This window comes from Ischnura elegans, chromosome 8 (genome assembly GCF_921293095.1).
Source record: "Ischnura elegans chromosome 8, ioIscEleg1.1, whole genome shotgun sequence".
Lineage (NCBI taxonomy): Eukaryota > Metazoa > Arthropoda > Insecta > Odonata > Coenagrionidae > Ischnura > Ischnura elegans.
In genome coordinates this window covers 74,752,164-74,773,231 of record NC_060253.1, presented here as the reverse complement: position 1 = coordinate 74,773,231, position 21,068 = coordinate 74,752,164, and the positions used below count along the sequence as shown (strand labels likewise).

The window sequence follows — 21,068 nt, the reverse complement described above, 5'->3', positions numbered from 1 at the left end:
GCAATAAATGCAGGTGAATGAACTACATACTTCCATACGAGACATCGTGTTTCTGAATTGTCACACATACTAATGATTGTCAGAAAAGTCACACCCATCCAGTAATGGGCTTAAACCATTCTTACAAGGGGCGGCCAAGAGGTCAAACTTTTCTTAACATGTAAATGCAATATTAATTTTGTTATTGGAATTCACTTTAGCTTATCGTTCCTATGTAGTGTCTTCTAGAAGACCCCGGATGATGGAAAAATAAATTCATCTTTCAGGTCACTTTGCTAGCCTCTATCACCAAGTCAGACTAGGGTCTCATGAATTATTATTGCTCATGCATTGCACTAAAAATGTCGTCACACCCATGCTGTAATGAGCCATCTTCTGTCATTACAGGTGTGACCAAAGATCACCAAGGTAAATAATTGGCAAATATCCATCTTTCGCGACAGGTTTTGGGAGGAACCCGGAAATTTATTAGCTTTGTTTTATAATTCCGCCCATAGTCACATCGCAAATGCATCGTATTATTATAGAAATGATGTCTCTCTTGTGCTGGCGACACATGATAATTTGCACCTGAGAGAAGACGTTCAACGGAACGCCTATAAATCATTTTGACGGCGTCTCCACATGCATGGGTGTATCACGAAGGTTTGGCGCGGGTTATTGTCCCCTCTTGTATTTATTTATGACCTCTAAAACATTCCGCTTCAACCTCCATACTTCATGCTGTAACTTCCGTATCCTTGTATCCAAGCGTGAGGGTTATACACCTCAACGGATTCCATAACATTAATGACATATATCAGGGATTCAAGGGACATTATTAACTGGTAAATAAATCTGTTACTGAACTTCGAATACCTTGAGGAGTTTCTGGAATAATTTTTTCCAGGAGAGGTAAATGCTCTTCCCACAATGCTATGGTGGGGAAAGTTCACTGTGTATTTCTCAATGTTTTTTCCATGAATGTAATAAAGTTGTTAAGATAGATTTTTCTTTTTTCCTATTTCTATGTAGATTATGTTTCATCGGCCACTTCGTGCATTTTGTCGTTAGTTCAAAATTTTCTATAAACCATAATATTAATTTGCTTCCTTTAGAGTTATTATGTAATTAAATGTGCAAATAAATATATTCGTTTGCTTGTATGAGATTATCGTTTAACAACTGGATAAAGTGTATACATATTAATGCACTCAGAGAATTATCGGTTTGTCAAGTAAGTACAGAAGTTTTCAACATAGAAGGTTAATAACATTAATTATATTAATTAACTCCGGGTAGGGTGCTCTTATGAGCACGATTGAGACCAGCCTTCATTGAACTTACAACAAGTTTGAAAATCTCTGGAACAAGCTATTGAACAACGAAAATTATATAATAATTAAGATTTTCAATTATTCGAATATAAAAAAACAATAATTGATAATGTTTAATGCATTATTAACCGAATATTGCGCGACTCATAGAAGACACTGTATTCCATATTTTTTTCTTTCGATTTTAAGCAATGCTTTTACATAGGACATTCACATTCACTCAGGGAATTATTTTGAGCTGTGAATATATATGTACCAAACCTTTTTTCAGTGCTTCAATTTTTTTTACGCCTAAATAATCGATAATTTTTAGATCGCGGTACATTAGACATCGTATAAGGACTATAAGATGTCTTAGATACCAGAATGTAATAGTTATCAATTATTTTGACTTTAACTAAATTCAAGCACTGAAAAAAATCTTAAGTACATTTCACAGTCTTGATACGATGTCTCGGGTTCTACCATGAAAGAATTATCAATATTTTATGTGTAAATTATATTGAAGCAACGAAAAAAAACTTCAAATCATTATCAAATTGGATCAAATTATCTCCAAAAGAATGTCCCATGTGAAATCATGCTTAAAAAATTGTGGGGAAAAAAGATGGAATACAGTGTTTTTTATGAGTAGCGAAATCTCCGAAAGCTTTTGCAGAATGCACGCTTGCCAAAGCAAATAGCCCACTTCCTTCATTCATCCCATTTTCAAGACTCATTCATTCTCTCCACCGAAGACGTGGGCGAAAATGTTCCACAACTCTGGGAAGGGATGACGTCCAGCCTCACGCACTCAAAACTGCTGTTTTTTCGAACTCCCCATGTCCTCAGCGCTGTATTTTCGACCTCTTGCTGGCCTGTCGGGAGCTTCCATGTTCAAGAATACTCACACGAATGTTAAGGTGCATTTACACTGTGTAACATGTTGTGTAAAACAAGTTACACGAAAAAGTTACAAATCTATAAGCCACATCTTGAGACAAGATGGCCTGATGAAGACAATCGTCGAGGGACACGTGGAAGGCAAGAACGGAAAAGGAAGACCTAGAACAAAATGTATGGAACAAGTAAAGAAGGATGTGAATGAGAAGAAATACGTAGGTGTGAAAAGATTAGCTGATAGGAGAACTGAGCGGAGAGCTGCATCAAACCAATCCTAGGACTGTTGACCAGTGGTGATGATGATGAAGAATAATGAAAAAAATAACGAAGAACTGTGTTGATGATGATGTGATCCATCGAACTCCTAACTTTTTAATGCTATTCCTACAAATATTAAACTGCAAAAGAATGGAAAAAAGTCGATCGCATTACACTCATCATCGCGCCGCGGACATTTTTGAAAACCGATTAAAATGCGACCGAAGTGGACACAGATATCAGCCTACCATGGGATGGAATTGTGCCTTCTCTATGCAGTCCCCTACTTCCAAAGCTTCCGCCACGTGGGAAGTTCTTATTTTTTTACTTTTAGCCTATTATCGCATGCCACCAGGTGTTATGCGGCGTGGTCCGGGCGAGGAATTATTTGGTTCTAAGAAATGAACTGTATTCAAAGGGATTCCGAATAGAGCCGTAAAAAAACATTAGTGTGGAGAATGAGTAAAAGGGTGTTCCTGGAAAGCATGTGACCATTAAAGAACGGTAATAGTAGAGGGTGCGGAAAAGCTTAGTAGTCGAAATAGCTTTGGAAAGTATATTGTTTATATCAGCGTCGTAACTATGGGGGAGATGGTGAGGGGATAGATGCCCCCCAAAGCCTCATAGAAATAAAAAGAATATTTAAAGCTATTTTCTAGTTTGACGTATATTAACTGCATCTCCTCAAAGTTAAATTATAAGTGTCAATAGATGTAAAATGTATTTTCAGGCGTGTCATTTTTCAAAAACATTGTCAGGAGGGGGTCTCTATCCCCAGCCCCTTCATCCCCCCAAAGTATATTCTTAGTTACGCCACTGGTTTACGTAAACCCATTTTAATCCAATGATACTAGTTATTTGACATCAAAAACGTGTACACATTCAGCTCTCTTCAGGAAAAATTTAAACATAGTGTTCTTCTGTGCAGTAAAGTTTTGTGTTGAAATACGTAGCTGCCACAATAATTATGATTATAAGATTTTGTAGATATGATTACAGTAGAAAATTTCACTTAAATAAAATAAGAAGTCTTAAAATTTAATTTCTTCCAGAAGAAGCTCTGGGTTAGAAAGGGGAAATAAGTAATATTAAGTCTTGCGTTTCAAAACGAAGTTTAGCCTCTGGGGAAGTTGATAGAGAGCGTTTTTAAATTCGATATTGTCAGGAGGCGATTCCACAGTTCAACGATATTAATCATTGCTTAGCCATCGCTGAAGTCATCGGAATTTGGATTGAAATTTTTGACTAATGATTTGTTCCACTTCTTTGAAAACATTGTAGCTGACAACTTACAAATTTAAAGGATCATTGCTATTAAACTATGCCACCAAATATGGCGCAGATTTCAATTAGATGTCGATCACTCGATTTTTGCCAGGTTATTTGAATGATTAGAATCACACAAGCGTGCTTAGATGACATACATACTTGATTGATTTTTAGAAGTGCTTTAGAAATTATTCAATGAAAAAGATGTAACACCTGAAGTTGAAAAATAACTAGAAAAATAACAGAAATTCTCGAATACGAGGTTCCCTAGAGAAGAGAAATTTTCCCAAGAATTTTATATATTCACGCACCTGTAGCTCATTCTGGGTGAGCTTTAACCTCACCTACGCAAACCTACATTCGGGTTGAAGCACAGAGCATAAATTAAACCACTAACTACTATTATGTATTGATTACTATTACTATATACTAACAATTGAACAACTACTATATATATTTATTGGAAACGTTATCACAGGCACACCAATATTGTATGTTCCACAAATGTTTTAATGGTCAGACCCAGGTTTCAGAAATATACACCATGTCATTCTCAAAAGGTGCCCTTGAAAAAAAACTTAAAACATGATAGAAATTCTCAAATGTAAGGCGTTGCCTAGGAAAAAGAAATTCGCCCTGGAATGCAATTCACATACCTTGAATTATGAAATAGTGTATAGTGTGGGTAACCTGGGTCAGATCATTAAAAGTTTGTGGAACATACAATAGTGTTGTGTCTGTGATTATGTTACCTATTAAAGAGGTCCTCCTAATATCACCTTTCACCTAGATGCGTAGCCAGGATTTTGAAATGGGGGGATTAACCGCAGATTTCGTGGTTTATGGAAAACAGCCCTGGGTAAAGAGGAAAATTTTATGATTTTCGATGTTGAAAGCGTGATTTTTAGGACTCAATAACAGTAATTTTGTGCGAGTATTTATTCAAATAAAGTATTTGTTTTATTCATTGAGGCCATATCACTCGTTTTTGGCGCCTCTTTTAATAGCTTTTAGGATTTTGACGCGGAACCCATCCCCCAATTGCTACGTCTCTAATTCCACCCTTAAGTCAACTTATATTGATTGTTAATTTATCTCCACATTTTTTTTCTCCCCATCTTCGGCTATCGCAGGAAAACATTTCCTCGAAGAACGGCGCTCCCACTTCGGGCTTCCATGTCCGACATTCCTTATGAAGCAGTCTCCCATCCTACTCTTCCCGTTGCCCACTCATCATCATGGGCGAGGAATCTCCTCTGCGGAACCGCTGGCGTCTCGCCGTCTCCACGGAGAGCATTTGCGTACTCCTTCCCGATATTATACGCCTGATTCCGCTTTCATGTCTACCCTATTTAGCTTTCCAACTCAGTATTCCGTCTCAATCCACACTTGCATCCACTATTCAAAATATAAAGTATTCCAGCAATGCTGTATTTTTCTAAATATTGTGTAGAATTTCAGCAATGCTGTATTTTTCTAAATGTTGTGTAGTTATCAGTCTTAGATTAGCTTTTCTACCGCCGTTTACATATTTATTTTTTTATTCCCATACCACCGAAAACAACACATATTGGAATTTTAGATAGGGATTTTCAACAAATTTAACAATCACACGTGTTCATACAACCATACCCTGGATAGCACTATACTTCGCCGCCAACGAGGTCGGCAATGATAGTATTATTTAGCATTCTTCACAATAAGTTTGCGGTTTGTGTCTGTAATTTGGCCACAGTATATCGGTATATCGGTATCGGTAACTGATTAGAAGATGGATGTTGAAATAGTATCTATACTTATGTATTAATTTATAAGAACCTAGTGGAAGATGGGATTAATCAGCAAGCGAATTTTGGCAGTTGATTTTTCAACTCCCGCTAATAAAGGGAAGAGTGTTTAAAGAAACGTTTGTGTTATAACGAATACCCTAAAAATATATTGATTTTATATATGTGCTTATAATGACATTGTATATATAGGACCACTTATCACTGCGGTGGATTAGAGTTCGTGTACTTATTTGTTTGGTTCCCCGCCGTAACTTGAAGTTAAGGAGATATGTTGAAATATTTGCCAATATGTGCCCTATTATCAGCCGTATTTTTACTTGTTAGTGGGAACAGGAAACTTGAGCATTGTATTGATCCCTTTACTATCACTCAAGATGCCAGTTATAATCGTGACAAGTTCTTGGAAAAAGCCCGGTGACATATATGATAAAGATCTCATTTAAACTTTAAATCTGCATCTTAGAGTGGCGGAAAGTTTGGCTTGTTTTTACGCCCCCAAGAAATAAATAGCTTACTGTTAGAAATCGTTCAATGCCTCGTACACGGTGTGAGAAACGCATCAAATACGTATTTGACCTGCTTATTTAAATACCCAGATAAATATATTTTTAATTTATAACATAGTAATCCTCCCTAATTTAGTCGAACATTTGATTCACATGCGTGTTGTTTCCGAATATATTGTAAATGATGGCAAAGAAAAAGGTTACGTACGGCCCTATCAAGTCTTGAGCTTAACAGATATTAATTTTTGCATTCTGGAGAAAGTATGTCATGCTCCTAAACTGCCGAATGAAATTAGTTCTCCTTTATCATCCGTGGAAGATTTCGCAAATACTGCGAACTACTTGCTTAAATGGAATTGAAAATCCTGTTATTCGTGCACTTCATACTCTCTCAAACAAATCTATGTAACATCCGCCTCACATTCCATCAACTGCATTTACTGTTTGAATTAACTCCCATTTAGTATGGCTTTTATGCACATAGTTGGCCATAAATGAATGCGTGCATTACCTTTGGCTCGAGATTTGTTATAGAAATGACCTTTATTTTTTGTGGAGTGGACGCGACACTATAAATTCTAGATGTTATTCTCTTCTACAGTTGAGATTAGATTGCCCCGTAAAACTAATCTCAGACTTGCCTAGACGGAAGAAAACGTTGACCACTTCTCTCGCTGTTTTTTCAAAGTACTTTCTAAAGTGATTTTCTCATAGTATTTTTTATTTCATCTCCTAATGGGTTAGGTTCTGGATGGCATAGCCTTTTATCTTATTTTCCACTCGGAAAATCCCTTGATCGCGACCTCGTACACTATTCCGAGGAAAACTCCCCTCCTTGGTCATCCACGTACCTTGAGAGCGCATTATCCACTCAGGCTAGGTTAATAATTTTAGGCTTATTTTTATATATATTCCTGTATAAAGATTGCGGGGAAAAAATCTTGGCGGATTATCGAAGAAAAATATGTCAAGGAAAGAAGTAAGGAAACCGTGAAAAAAAAGTCCACCGTAAAAAATTTCAATGGAAGTCTGGTTGACAACGTAGTCGAGAAAAATAATTATTTTTGCTGGAAAATAACCTGTCTTTCATAATTTTTGTTTCGCCAGTCATATAGTGTGAATTTCACTGTAATGATTTGAGGCTGTGTATACCCAACTTAATTTAAAGTGATATTCGTTACCAACTTGACGTATTATTAATTGAACCATTTTCACTAGATATTAATATGTGGATTTTGAGTCACATTATGCAATGGATGTAAACCTTTCACCTTTCCTCACTGCATTGGAATGGAATAAGCTCGCGAGTGTGGAGTTGAACCCAAGTGTCAAAAAGTTACCAATCGTCTGCGCTGAAGGTATTAAGTTCACTACGTTCTTATTTTTTATATTTTAATTTTGTGCTGTTTGTTTCGTTGCAAATAATTTATTAATTTTATCTTTTACATTGATCTTTTTTTTAATGCATTTTGCTCCAATATTTTACTCTTTTTCTGAATATTTTCGTTTTTCTTTAGCATTTTACGTAGTCATTCATTTATTTTCTCTTATTCAAAAATTTGTCCACACGTTTTGTTAGGTTAATAGACAAGCAATTCAACTGGCCTCATGTTATGCCATTTGGTGGGACTCCAAAATAAATGTCATGAAAAATACCGAAAATAAATGTCCCCTTCGACTCTCTTCCCATAATTCTCCGTGACCTCAGCCCATTGGCCGATATCTCTTGTGGGTCTCTCGTCGACAGCCCAGATTCGCTTGCCAGCAGATCCGACCGCCGGCATAATTTCTCTTCCACTCCGCCCACGTTCATTTCAATTGGGCGAATTCTTTCGTTTCTCACCATGGAAGATCCTGAGCTGCCGCACATATATTCCGCTCCCGTTGGAAAAACCGGCCTACTCGGAACGAAGAAGTCTGGTGAGAATGGCGATCTTGGAAACGCTTGCTCGAGCCGTGTTTGTTTATTCCGCGGAAGGGAAAAGAAAATGTGTTCTTAGTCACCGTGCGTTAGGTGCGCACTTTCTACTTTATCCTAATTAGGTAGGGTTATCATGTATGGCTTGTCCGCTCATCGAATGATGCACGCATTTAATAGTTCCGGAATCCTCCTGTCGGGAGTGCCGTATTCGATCAGTTTAGTGCTAATAATGTTTTAGCTGCGAAGGCTCATCGTAAATGTATTCTCAAGCTTTCGCGCGCATACCGGAGACTCGGATTATATTATAGGGTGCGGCTGGAAGAAAGGGGGATGTCCGCAGCTGGCATTAGTCTGCTTTTAACCGTAGTTTAAAGTCCTGGCGGAAGGACGAGGTACTTTAATCATGTAACCTCTTCAAAACTCACTAACAGTGTTGAGGTCACTTTATCCATCAGCTCTGGAATTTGGATCGGGGCCACCAGTTTGGTAAGGCAATACTCTGGCAGTTCTCAGATTCTTCCTGTTATAGCACGCCTCAAGCTAAGGTTCTACTTCTCAGCATATTTGTATTCTTAATGTTTTTAGCTTTTAAGAATACCTGCATCACGTTTATTTCACGCTTCCAGCTCCCGCGATTCTTTCTTCAACTTGTGGGTGATGATTTTAGCGTATTTGCGAATACGGCTTGAACAACCTGTATCCCGATTATTTCTCCTTACATAAAATACTTAAGATTTGTTCGACCTAAAATGCATTCATAAGGCCCAGAGACAGCATGAAGTCATTCTCCTCCTCTTAGAGAACCTATGTAATCGCAGTCACAATGTAGAGTCCCCTTTACTGCCTTTTCTCAAATGCATTGCAGATTTTCTTGGCGACCGGGGTTTCTGTGCTATCTTAAAAGAGTCAGTCCTCAAGTTCGTTAACCTCATCTTTAACGATAAACACGGCATTAAATCGTTTGGTATGTCTCAAGATTTATTGGTGAATTTATTACTCAGGTAGGCTGTATTAAATGTAATGATGTAAGCTCTAATACCTCCCTGATTTTGGTCTAGAGTCTCAAATTCGTATTCAGTAGTTATAGTATCTTCTCTTGACTTTCATTAAATCTGAAACCTCCCAGCAACCCTTCTTCAAAGCGAATTTTAGATGAATCTAACGAACGGAAAGCTATTGATAGCAGAGGTATCTGAGCAGCAGAGGTATTACCGGGAATTGAGATATTAGGATACGAATCACGTTGAATGCTAGCGATTCGTTATCGTAGGGCATGTTCGCATGGGCGTACCTCTGTGCATCAGTGCACGTGATTGCTATCAAGGTCCTTTGTTCAATGCAAGCTAAGTAAAACTTTTAATTTTTATAAATGCTTTGCGGATTCTTTCTTGTATTCATACTCTGATAGTACTGCATATTTAGATGAAGCAAGTGACAGAGTGCATTTGCGCACTAAGGTAAGGCAAGGTATCACGGAAGGAAAATCTGGCGTCGAGTTATTGCACTCTTAGCGAAAGATAACAAATTTACCTCGGATTAATGTCCCATCCGATGGACGAAGAGGTATCTACATAATACCCCGCAGGCCGCCTAAAAGGCGTGTGGCAGGGGGTATTAGGACACCAGCCGTTTACACATAAAAATGAAGTGCTCTAACGAAGTTGGGACTAGCGTTTATTTATGGTTCGGGGGAAAAACGAATTTCCATATCTATCCGTTCGGCAAAAAATCTCTCTTAATTTATCCCTTCTATCGGCCCTGGAAATATAGTGCGGCTCTAATATTATGCTCTCCGTGTCCCTCTGAAAGATATGGATTCTCAATTGTTCAAGAAATCTAAGCCTAGCGTGCAGCCTCCGAGTCTCCAGCGGCTCCCAGCCTAATTCACCTAACATCTGGGTGGCGCTGTCTGCACGCCCGCAGCAGTTTTGACGAAACACGCAGCCTTCCGTTGCGTTTTATTCAGTCCGCGGATTAAGTCTTTCTGCACCGGATCCCATGCGATCGCTGCGTATTCAAGGACGAGTGCGAAATAGCATCTTCCTTTTACTTTCTCATGCGAAACATTTCAAAATCCGAACATCCGTATTTTTGAGGTGTCATTAACTTAGAATTAATACCGATTGCTAAGGTCTAGCCTTCACCAAAGTGCAAAGTATAATCCGTAATTCGAATCATAAGGCGTTTGATGAGAGATCTTACTACCATTTATTTGCATATGCTCTAAAAATATCCAGGGGTGCGTTTGCAAGATGATTTTGCCTTGCAATAGTAGGTAGTGAGCGAAAAGTAGGGAAAAAAACCTGCTTCAGTTTCAGTCTTCTCGTGTTGGAAGGCACCCAAGGGGACCATATCTCAACTTACCACGTGACAGATAAATTTTCCTTCAAAACTTGCACCCATGCATAGTGCGGGTAATCTTCATAAAATGAATGGGAGTTTTTCTTGGCGACCTGTGGAGTTTCTGTACTATCTTTAGCGAGTCAGTTCTCAGGTTCGTTTACGTATTCCTTAATGATGAACTGTGCGTTAACTCGTTAGGTATGTTTCAAGATTTATTGATGAAAATATTACGACGTTGATGATTTGGCGGGCTATATTAAATGAAGACTTCGTAGGATCGTAATGACAGCGTATTTTAAACGTGAATAGATTACATTATTTGAAATCACGGATTTACTTCCGTCGGAATTCGAATCGAATTGAATGGCAACCTAAACCCCTTCCTCTGAGTTCCTCATGCAGGCATTTCGTGGAACTTGGTCGGTAAATAAGGATGGAAAGCAATTCTAGAAGGATTTAATTTTGCATGCGTCGAAGAAGAAACCGCGGCCGCTTTCAGATGGGATAGGAAATTCCGAGAAGGTTTCCGATTTCAAGTCGGCGTCGCGCGATGCAAGTTGTATTTATCCGTTAAGGCGTATTCGTCCCAGATTCTTCAGTTCCACATGATTGATTCACGACGCGGCCGAAACACTTGGATGCTGGTTCTGATTGGAATCACCTGGCCGTCGAAGTCACTCGGTTGATCGTGTTCTTCATAGAACGGTGACGCTGCGATTTTTGACGGGCTGAGGGTTGAGTCATTGACCGAAACAGCTCACGCCTCAGCTCATCCTTTCCCACTGACAATGGGCCTGTCGGCGTAGTTTCTTCCTCAAGTTCACGAGGGCCTCTATCGGCAATAAAAAACAATAAATTGTCCCTTGTATTTCAACTTGCATAGCTATTGATGTAATGCCGGTTTTTTTCCGGCGAACAATGGCAGAAAATATTTCTCGGGCGTCCCGCCGAGTTATTTCCTCCATTACTCTTTCCAACGCTTCTATGTGTAACTCGCCCATCCTCCTCAGCGATGCAGGAATCTAATCCCATACCAAAACGTATGATTCAGTGGGAGGAAGCGAAGCTCCAGTGTCGATCCCGTGAATACTGGGATCGTTTTGTGAAAGAATCTAACCATAATCTATAGTGTGTATACCGTAAGTTGGCGCACGGGCCCGCGAAGTATCTGAGCCGCGAGCAAAGGAGGGGAGGAAAGGACCGACAAAAAAACTGTATGGGACCGACACAGGTAGCTGGCGGGTCCGTTCGCCCGTCCCTTTCCTCCCCCCGACGAAGGCAACTAGAACCTCTAATAGAACTTTTTTTACTTTCTCATAATATCTCAATCTAAATAGCATATTTGTAAAGTGCTAAAAAACCTAAGAAGAATGATGTAAAACACGAAGTTTTCCGATTATAAATAACGAAATGGTTGAAAGTTATTTTTTAGTCGTTACACTCTATGTTTTTTTTTAACTTTTGACCATTTCGTGTTTTAACTTTCGACTATTGATGGGAGGAGGTTAAATCTGTCTTTTTTTGTAAGGTGCCGATTAAAGAACCTGATTACAGCTCTAAAGAAAGAAGTTTGGGAATAGGGTTGTTGTGTTGGCTTTCCACCCGGCGGGATCGGGTTCAAATCCCGGCGGTGGAAGAGAATTTTCAGAGACTGCCCGATCCCTGCTTGAATGTTGTGTGGAGAACATTTCAAGCGCAGCACTCCGTCCGTCGGATGGGACGTTAAGCCGCGGTCCCCTTGGCGCCTTTCGTTAAGAGCAGGCTAATGTCGACGCCGAGTTACTTTCCACCCTTCCTTTTTTCTTAATTTTTTGTTATTTGGTATCTTAATGAATGACTTGTAAGTAGTCAAAGAGTGCATATGAATTAAAACATGAACTCCTTACTTCCCGTTTCCGTCGTAAATATATCCTCTTTGTTCCAATACAAATATATTTAAGTTAGGAATCGATAGTTATTTGCACAGATGCATTTTATTTGTGCAGTTAAGATTATAATTACGTGTTTTGATGTCCTACCTTCCAAAATTGTTGAAGTGAATTTCAAAAAGTCAATCCGCGTGAGATCAAAATTGAATTGCTGAACTACTTTTAAAAAAATTAAACAAATCTTAACACACCACGGATTTCACTGGCTTAAATGAAAATACAACCCGTTATATTATTTGCCGGGAAATATTCTTGTCATTCGAAGTGTTGTAAAATTGTTACGCTAAACTTTTTATTAAATGCATGCTAAAAGATACCAACCTATAAATTTACAGTGTTTAATTTTCAATATTATAGTTCCTTCCACTTGAATAATTAACTCGTATCCTGCGTTTAATATTTGCTTGATTGCCTCATGTTACATGTCAGCAATTTTAATTATCTATTTTCCCAATCACTAAAAAAACAGCACCTCGCAATTTTTCCGTGTTGAAAAGCGTGAGTGTAAGCTGGCCATTTCATATTTTATTTCCCCCGGTGTCGCATCAGCGGATACCATGGTTCAATTGTTTTGCAATTAGCGAGTTTATGAAATTAATCTTTATTTTTTCAACGACTTTATGTCCCACGTTTAGTATCAATTCGGTGCACAGTACGTTAATAGAATCCACTTCTGATCCTGTAGAATCATCAGACTGAACGTAATTAGCAAAGTTTTTCTTGGAACAATTCTTGTCTCGCGGGTGTATATAATTGTGTAATTTAATTATTAATTAGCAAAATGAAAATAGATACTGTGAACGTATGGATTTGAATTTTGAAAGCTTGAAAAGGAATGTGGTTGGTTTGGTAGCTAGGACGCTGGCTGGTCAGCCTAAAGGCTCAGGTTCGAATCCCAGTTGCATTAAATTTTTGGTGGAAGCTTGTTCTAGAAGTAATGGTTCTGTTCCATGACCTTCAAAATTCGTATGTTCGAGTGAAATGTATGTTAAGCCGTGATCACCGAGAGACCATTCGTAATCACAACAGGTACCAGTGGTATCGTGTACCTAGAAAGATCCGTCTTAGGGACTCGAAGTTTCTTTTAATACTTGGCTATGTTGTATATCATAGGAGATCAATTTGGATCGCATGACTTTCAAGTTAAATATTTTAAATCACACAATCCCCTTTACAAATGTCAATAATATTCTATGTTAATAATCTTTATTATATACCATTCAGCGCACGTAGCCTTCAGCTATGCATTTACTGAATCATTACTCTTGGCTTCAACTTAAGTAACATAAGGTGCGTCATAACTTATTTTTACGGTAAAAGGGTCCGATTATATTATTTTATGACATGTTGTAAAAAAATTGCTTTAACCGATGTCAAATGTAAAGTCGTTTTTCCAGAAAAAGTATTTCTTCAAAAATGTATTGATGAACGAAGCTGAACGATTTAGAGTTTAATGTTACTTTTAAATCTTGAAAGATACCACACACGAAAGAAATATTTTATACATCCCTACGTAAATTCTAATAAAATATGGGTGCAAATAACTCAAGCTTTCGATCACCTACTATTATTACCATTAAATCCTCTTAAAGCATTTTTTTTAAATCTTGGATCGGCATCGTAAAATCTCTTCAACAATGGGCACTTTGAAAATCGTTTTGTTTCATTTCCATTGATATTTTATTTCCAGCTTCATTTCCCACGTTTTTTCCCCCGATGCTTATAGATTGAATAACAGGGTTGCGTTCCCCCTCCACCATCTGGTGCGACGCGATCTCAATTTATGTGCATCCATGCCTGAAATGCGATGCAGTACGCGAAATTACTGCAATTATGGATGCAGCGGCTCCGATGCGGGAGTTGTGTCAGCTGGGGAGGAAGACAAAGGAGAAGGCCGGGAAAAATATTTTTCCGTCGCGTAATTAAAAACTGTGCTCCTGTATTTGAAAGTTGCCATTAATTCCTTGCGCTCGACTTGACTCGCTGTCTTCGTTTGTTTTTTTTCCTCAATTCCTCGTTTGATTTCGCCCCCCCTTTTCCTTCGTAATTTCAGTCGGCCGGACGTTGTACCGCTATAGTTTCCTGAAGTGGCGAATACATGTTTCGCACTTTATATAATTTTTCGGTAAAACCATTTTAAAACTATTCTTCCACCAAGCAGACATAATTTTCAATATTATTGTAAAACCACATTTATTTAATTATGTAGTTAATAATATAATCTATACAATAAATATGTGCACAATAATTGCACATAATTAATTAATAATCCGTATGATTTTATAAATTATTTACAGGTACAATTTATTAAATATATAATTTTACAATAATTTTAAAATTATTTCAGTTGCAAATTCTTAGATAATTCTTAAAAATTAAAGAATAATTTCAATTGTACTATCTAGTATAGAATGCAGTAATGTATGGTATTATATAATGCATGTAATAAAATATAAGGTATATGTATATAATGTATAGTATGCATCATTGGCGTAACTAGGAATATGCCTTGGGGGGGATAGGATGGCCTGGGGTGGCAACCCTCCCTACCCTAGGCAACGGGGGTCCGGGAAAATTTTTGAAAAATGACATGCCTGGATATACATTTTACATAATTTTGGCACTTAAACATTAAGCAGATGCAGTTATTGAATTTCAAAACTAGGCAATAGTTTTAAATATTTTTTTTGTATCTCTGAGGCTTTGGGGGAGGGGATTACGCCACTGGTATGCAGTAATGTCTAGTAGTAAACATTAATTCCTTGCGCTCGACTTGACTCGCTGTCTTTGTTTTTTTTTTATTCCTCCTTTGATTTCGCTCCTCTTTCCTTCGTAATTTCTGCTGGCCGGACGTTGTGCCGCTGATAGTTCTCCCGAAGTGCGGAAGAAATACTTTCGTGAGACGTCTGGCAAGCGGAAGCCTTAAAAAAATCCGTCCGTCGGAACGAGGCTAATTAATCCGGCCGTCTCTCGCTCTCTTTATCTCATTACGAAGCTTTTGGTATTTACGGGACATCGTCCTCTCCCCTTTTACGGCCCAAACGTCTGATTTTCGTGCTGGAAATGGTTTTCGGTAAAGTCTCTGTCCTTCACATGTTTCTTTAAGAGGTTTCACCGGGAGTCGACCTAACTATTTCTCTAAATTTTGAAATTTTCATTTTATCTTAGAAATGACGACTATGGCTACTGAAAACAAATAGGATTTTAGGTTATAAACTTTAAGTTCCAAAATGGTTTTAGATCCGCACTGCTATGATAGTATATTTGAAGATAATATTGCATTTTTAAGAATTCATTAATAAATTAACATATTTTTAATATATTACAGAATTAATTAAGAAAATACTTAAACTTAAAAATTAAATTATTAAATTAAAAATTAAATTATAAAATTAAAAACATCGTTGAGTTAAAAAGAGGCATGATCTTTCACACCAATACAAATGAAAGATAAGGATCATGTTTTATCCTACGCAGTCAATACGAAAAGGCAAGTCCCTCGAGATAACGTCTCAATCTCGATTTCCCTTCCTGCAATAACAATGACGGTGAATTGGTTGCAATAAAATACATTTTTTGCCCAACACCCCTGTAAATTTTCATCCCTAACGCCCTCTCTGGATCACTATACTGAAATAAAGGAAATACGAGTGTAAGCCTACGAGATAATGCACGTTGGTTTTAGTTACCGGTAAAATTTTAGAAAAATCCTAATTTTTACATCTCTTATTGCATTTGATGTTGATGTCCTGAATGAGTAAGTTCCTTACATCATCTTTCCCTTTTATCCCTCGCCTATTTCAACAGCATAAACTCTTAGCTGGATATTTGCCCTTGATAATTACGCCATTATCTTTTGTTTTGCAATTTTCTCAATTTCCTCCTTCCCCTTTCTCTCCCATATACCTGCTGTTACCACTTTCCAGTTCATTTCCTTTCAATTCTATCCACATCCACAGTTCCTTTTTTTTGTAAGTCCGAACGTGCATATACCTCCGTGCTTGTGTTCTATGGGAATATCCTGCAGAAGTCGGGGCCGGTAGGAAACTTAGTGAAATTGAACTATTTATAGTGTTTGATGGTTGATGTCAGCCTTATATACATTATAATTGTTTTAAATCAGACCTAACATTAAGATTTGGAACTGTATATCCATAAATGATTCAAGAATATGCAGTTAATTCGGTTTAGGTAGAACACAATTAGGTATACCAAGAGGTGGTTTCAGATGAGGGAGCTCGTCCTAGATTTGAAGAAAATATATGATTGTTTATTTTGTAAATATAACGTTAATACTCTTGAACTGATGTAATATTTTCGGGGGCAAGAAAATGGTTTATACAGTCAATTCACCTCAGTCGGATGGAGTTATCATTTCGTTGCTTGGGATCTTTTATGGATAAGCCTTGTCAACGATTTCAGCCGTGTCCATTAAAGACCATCAAGTTAAGGAAATAGTTTCAAGAATTAATTAGTGGATGTTACTATTCGGTTACTACAACTGCGATGGGAAGAGCTGCTAATGGCCTCGTTGCCTGCTAACTGCAGTGCCTACTAACTCCGTGGTCTTGTCCTATGCTGCCTTGTCTCTTAGTGCATTAAACGTAATAAAAGTGAGGCATTACATTTAAAACCACCGATTCGATGCAATGATAACTATTTACTTCCATTGTAGTAGGTACTCGTGGCATTTACATTTTCTCGACTTAGTAGGTAATTAGACCTTTTTTTAATTTTACGCAATTTTTAAAACTATTTTTATTACTATTTGATACTTTTCCTTTCTATCAATTACATATATTGTACTATTCTTACTAAATCTGAAGTAAAGGCCGCCGAAAAATTGCTCTGACTATATAAACCGCGGGTGAGTTTTCTAAGGGGTAGAAAGTGTAGAAAATACTTTCCTACTCCTAGAAGCAATAATATTGCAAGTGATTTTCATGAAAAATGAAATTTTGGCTATAATTTAACGATTGTCTTTGATTAGTCATGAGTCGTTTTAACGTCTAATCTGGAGAAGATGGTGCCGAATAGGTTACCCAAAAAAGCTTGAATATAATTTGTCTGCGGGTGGTTACGTATTTTTTAGGCACAACGAACTGTCGAGACGGGTCGAAGATATTGAAGATCAACCGAAAAAAATGGCCGGGGTGCATAGGGCGAAAAATGTAGGAATCGCTGTCTTCAAATCCGTCCAAGCCTTATAAATTACCTCACTGCGGAGGATACGTCAAGCGTATGAAAAATGATGTGTTTCTCCGCAAAAACTTTTTCTTGATGTCTGTGCAACCTTTTACCCATCCTTACGCCAGGACTTATGGAGTTATCGTTCTAGATCTTTTAGCATCCAACATTCTATGAAGGCAGTTCATTGTAACTCCCAACAAAAACTTTGAATGTATCTTCCGACGCCCTGAAAACTGATCTACAGACAAGTAAGCTAAGTCAATCGCTTACGTTATGTGGGTAATCATTTGTATCTTCGTGAGTCCTAGCACTCGATCAAAATAACTGGAGCCTTTTTGTTGGCAGTGATTTTAATAATGATGTAAATGTTACATCATTAAACCATCATATTTTTCTTTACACCTATTTTTGATAATTTTTTCCTCTTTCAGTGTCGTCTATTTGTCTAGGAGTAAGGAATACGTATAGTAGGTTAAAAGTAGAGTTGGGAATAAAAGCTTGTGGAGATTCACTTATTTTAGTAAGTGTGAAAAGAATTGAATATGATAGCCGATTAAATTATGAAAACTGAGTACTTGAAGTGTATACATGAGGAATCTAGGGAGATGATGTAAGAATTAACCCCTATAGGGTGAAGTACGCATATTTCATATGCTAACAGATTAGTCTAGTAGCTATCCATAATAACTCAAAGCATGGTGAATTTGGTCGATTAGTAGTTAAGAGAGATGACAAACACCCGAAGTTACTATCGGTTTTTAGCATACATGAAGAGACTTTCCCGGCGTATGTGAGTAATGAATTTATCACGGAAGAAGCTCGTCACGTTGCTCTTCGCCTTAAGACTGCCCTGAAGGCAATGAGCAACGCGCTCTTTGAAATCTTTACGACAATTGAGTATCTAACCCGAGAGGAAGTCCGAAAATTTCATTATTGGTTTCAGCATTATCGCGGAAATTTTTGAAGTTCCGTTGCATGAAAATAATTGCAGAAAACTATGGATGACTTGTCATGGTTGCCATAAAATATCTTAATTAAAGCATTAGAATATAAAAATTTGCAGAATGGATAAACTAAAATGGTTGATTCATAGTAAAAGTCCTAGAAATTCGACACCACTTTGACAAATACTTTGTGTTATTTTATAATCCTCCCTAAATACCAAGGAAATCCGTTACACACCACCTATTCTATCATCACCAGAGGAAATCATTTCTACTTTCCCTACCTCTACCCAAATATATGACACTGAAAAAGGCAAAAAATATCAAAAATAGGTGTAAAGAAAAATTATTGATTTAATCACATAGATTTATACCGTAATTAAAATCACTACCAACATAAAGGCTCCAATTATATTGATTGAGTGCTGGGACCCACGAAGATAACAATGATTACTCACATAAAGTTAGCGATTGACTTAGATACCATGCATCTGATCTGCGGATTACTTTAAAAGTCATCGCTGAAATAATTACAGGCAGATGAAAATCAAATTTACCGATACTTCTCTTAGAATATATTACTTCTGTTTAAGTAAGTAAAATGATAATTTTTAACTTAATTTATTCATAGGAGTATAAAATAAATAATTCTCTCATTGATATCATTCTAAACCTAAACAGCGTAATATCACACTAGTTCTCAATTCATTTGGTCCTACTTTATATTTTCTATGAAGTTGTACCTATCCTAGTTAACCATCAAATTTAGTTCCGAAGTATTAATTTCTAATTGCGTTTTTATGAGGATCATAGTAAGCTTTTTCTGATTGATCAATCAATTCCCTGTTCCTTTAGGTTAACTGAGGTAAAGAAGTTAGCGAATTGGCCACATGAGGGGTACGAAAAAAATCAAAGGATCATCCTAGGAATAAACGAAATAAAAACTTGGCTATTTTCACATGATATTTTAGTTTGACTGACCATGGTTTCGTTACAGCGTAACATTATCAAGGTAACAAAACTACGCTGTAACGAAAATTAACGAAAGGTGATAATGTTATTCTTTAACAAAACCAAGGTCGGTCACAGTAAATTACCATGTGGAAATACCCAAGTTTTTATTTCATATATAAACCAACGATAAAGGATTTCGACAAAGTTACGCCCACTACTATTAATTATACAAAGGATCATCCCACCAACCTTTTGGGAACGTGCAACCTCCTTGCCAACACCCCTCTCCAGATCCTGAAGATGTTGTCCATCGCTGTCCAGCGGAATGTAGTCTGTGGTTTGTAGCCCGCTTCCATGTCTGACGGTTTCGTAGACCACGAAAATCACAGAGTTCCCAGTGATGTCCCTAGGGTCACCACACTTCCAAGGCCTCCTTGACCGCCACGGTGGTTAAAGGAGTCCGTTGTGCCGAACAGTGAGTTCGGTGAAATGGTGAGTAGTCTTGTCTCTTTACGGTCGGAGATGGTTATGCTCTATCGGTCGTTGAAGTCACCGTTGGAAGGGTTCCCACGCCCACAGTGGAGGTAGACGTGTTTCTTCAAAACCCTATGCAACGCTAAGCTTTTCAATGCACCAAAGAACCACGCCTTCCGGAGAATACACTCGATAGCTCCGAGATAAACAAACCCAGCCCACCCGACGGAATGTTTCGCCTCTGCAGCTTATAGGAGACGAGCCTTGAGACACGCACTGCACTTCAAGCTTGTGTCCACATCCGAACCGCAAAATGTTGACCGTCACGATAACTGTCTCAGTTCACACCGAACACCTAGATTTTTTTCACCCACTAGAAGGAGTAGGGTTCCGTAACTATTTTGAGAGACACGCCTCCCTATCCGAGTGGTTAAATGTTTGTGCTGTCCCACGTGAGCTTGTTGTGATAACTACACGGACGTGTGTACGTTCCTGGTCAGATTTAGCTTTTTACTATATCTCTGCACGTATATATGTGCAAACTGAGTAAACTCTTTTGTTTACACCTATGGGTGGGAAGAAAAATTGATAAAGGTCAGTTTTTTGCGTCTATTCACGTATTGTGAAAAGAAAAATTTATGGTATCAATTGCCGTGCTTGTTGGGACAACTAGGAGGAATGGGCCAACACTTTCAATGCTGTGCTTTAGGGTTGATAAAGTAATCCGGTGAGGATCGAACCGGGGCCGTCCACCTGGACGTTGAGATTCGTAGTTGGCGGGAATGTCCGCTTCCACTAGCCGGTCGAACGTGAACTCGAAACTCCGCGCTATCCTTTCTCGTTGCTCTCAGTAGTGTCTCGGAGCAGGCACGTCCGTTTCTCACGCGGCCAAGCGCTCGACTGTGTTCCCTGTCCGTCCGTAGGAAGCCACGCCGCTCCGTCTGCCCTCGTTCCGGCACGGAAAGTAATGAAAGACCGGGCGGCGAGTGTGTGGAGAGGGGGGAAGGGGCTATCACTTCCCCCACCCCCTCCTCCGTCCTATAACCCGCTCACAAGCGCGCGGAGTGTGTCAGAGTGGGGATCACCCCTCATCCCCCCCTCCTCCAGCTGTCTCCTTCCCCGCCCGCAAAATAACAAAACACGACCGGCTGCTCATTCTCCCTGACCACACTCCAACTTCCCCTCCAGCGAGGAGTTCGTGAACCCTTCTTCCTTCCCTTATAATTCACGTTTCTCCGTTCGTTTGGATTGATTGTTTTTAGATGTGTGTTTAAAGGATAGCCAAACGTCATC

The 21,068-nt window shown here is 38.4% G+C and overlaps 1 protein-coding gene across 1 annotated transcript in view; it reads right to left on the bottom strand.

The window, feature by feature from the left end:
- Nucleotides 1-20,733, bottom strand: part of LOC124163667 (heparan sulfate 2-O-sulfotransferase pipe) — a 213,338-nt gene extending 192,605 nt beyond the window's left edge. The window contains exon 1 of the mRNA XM_046540728.1: nt 19,551-20,733. Within this exon, the coding sequence (XP_046396684.1) occupies nt 19,551-19,657 (107 nt within the window). The 5' untranslated portion in view covers nt 19,658-20,733. The remainder of the gene's footprint in view (nt 1-19,550) is intronic.
- Between the last annotated feature and the right edge of the window lie 335 nt (nt 20,734-21,068).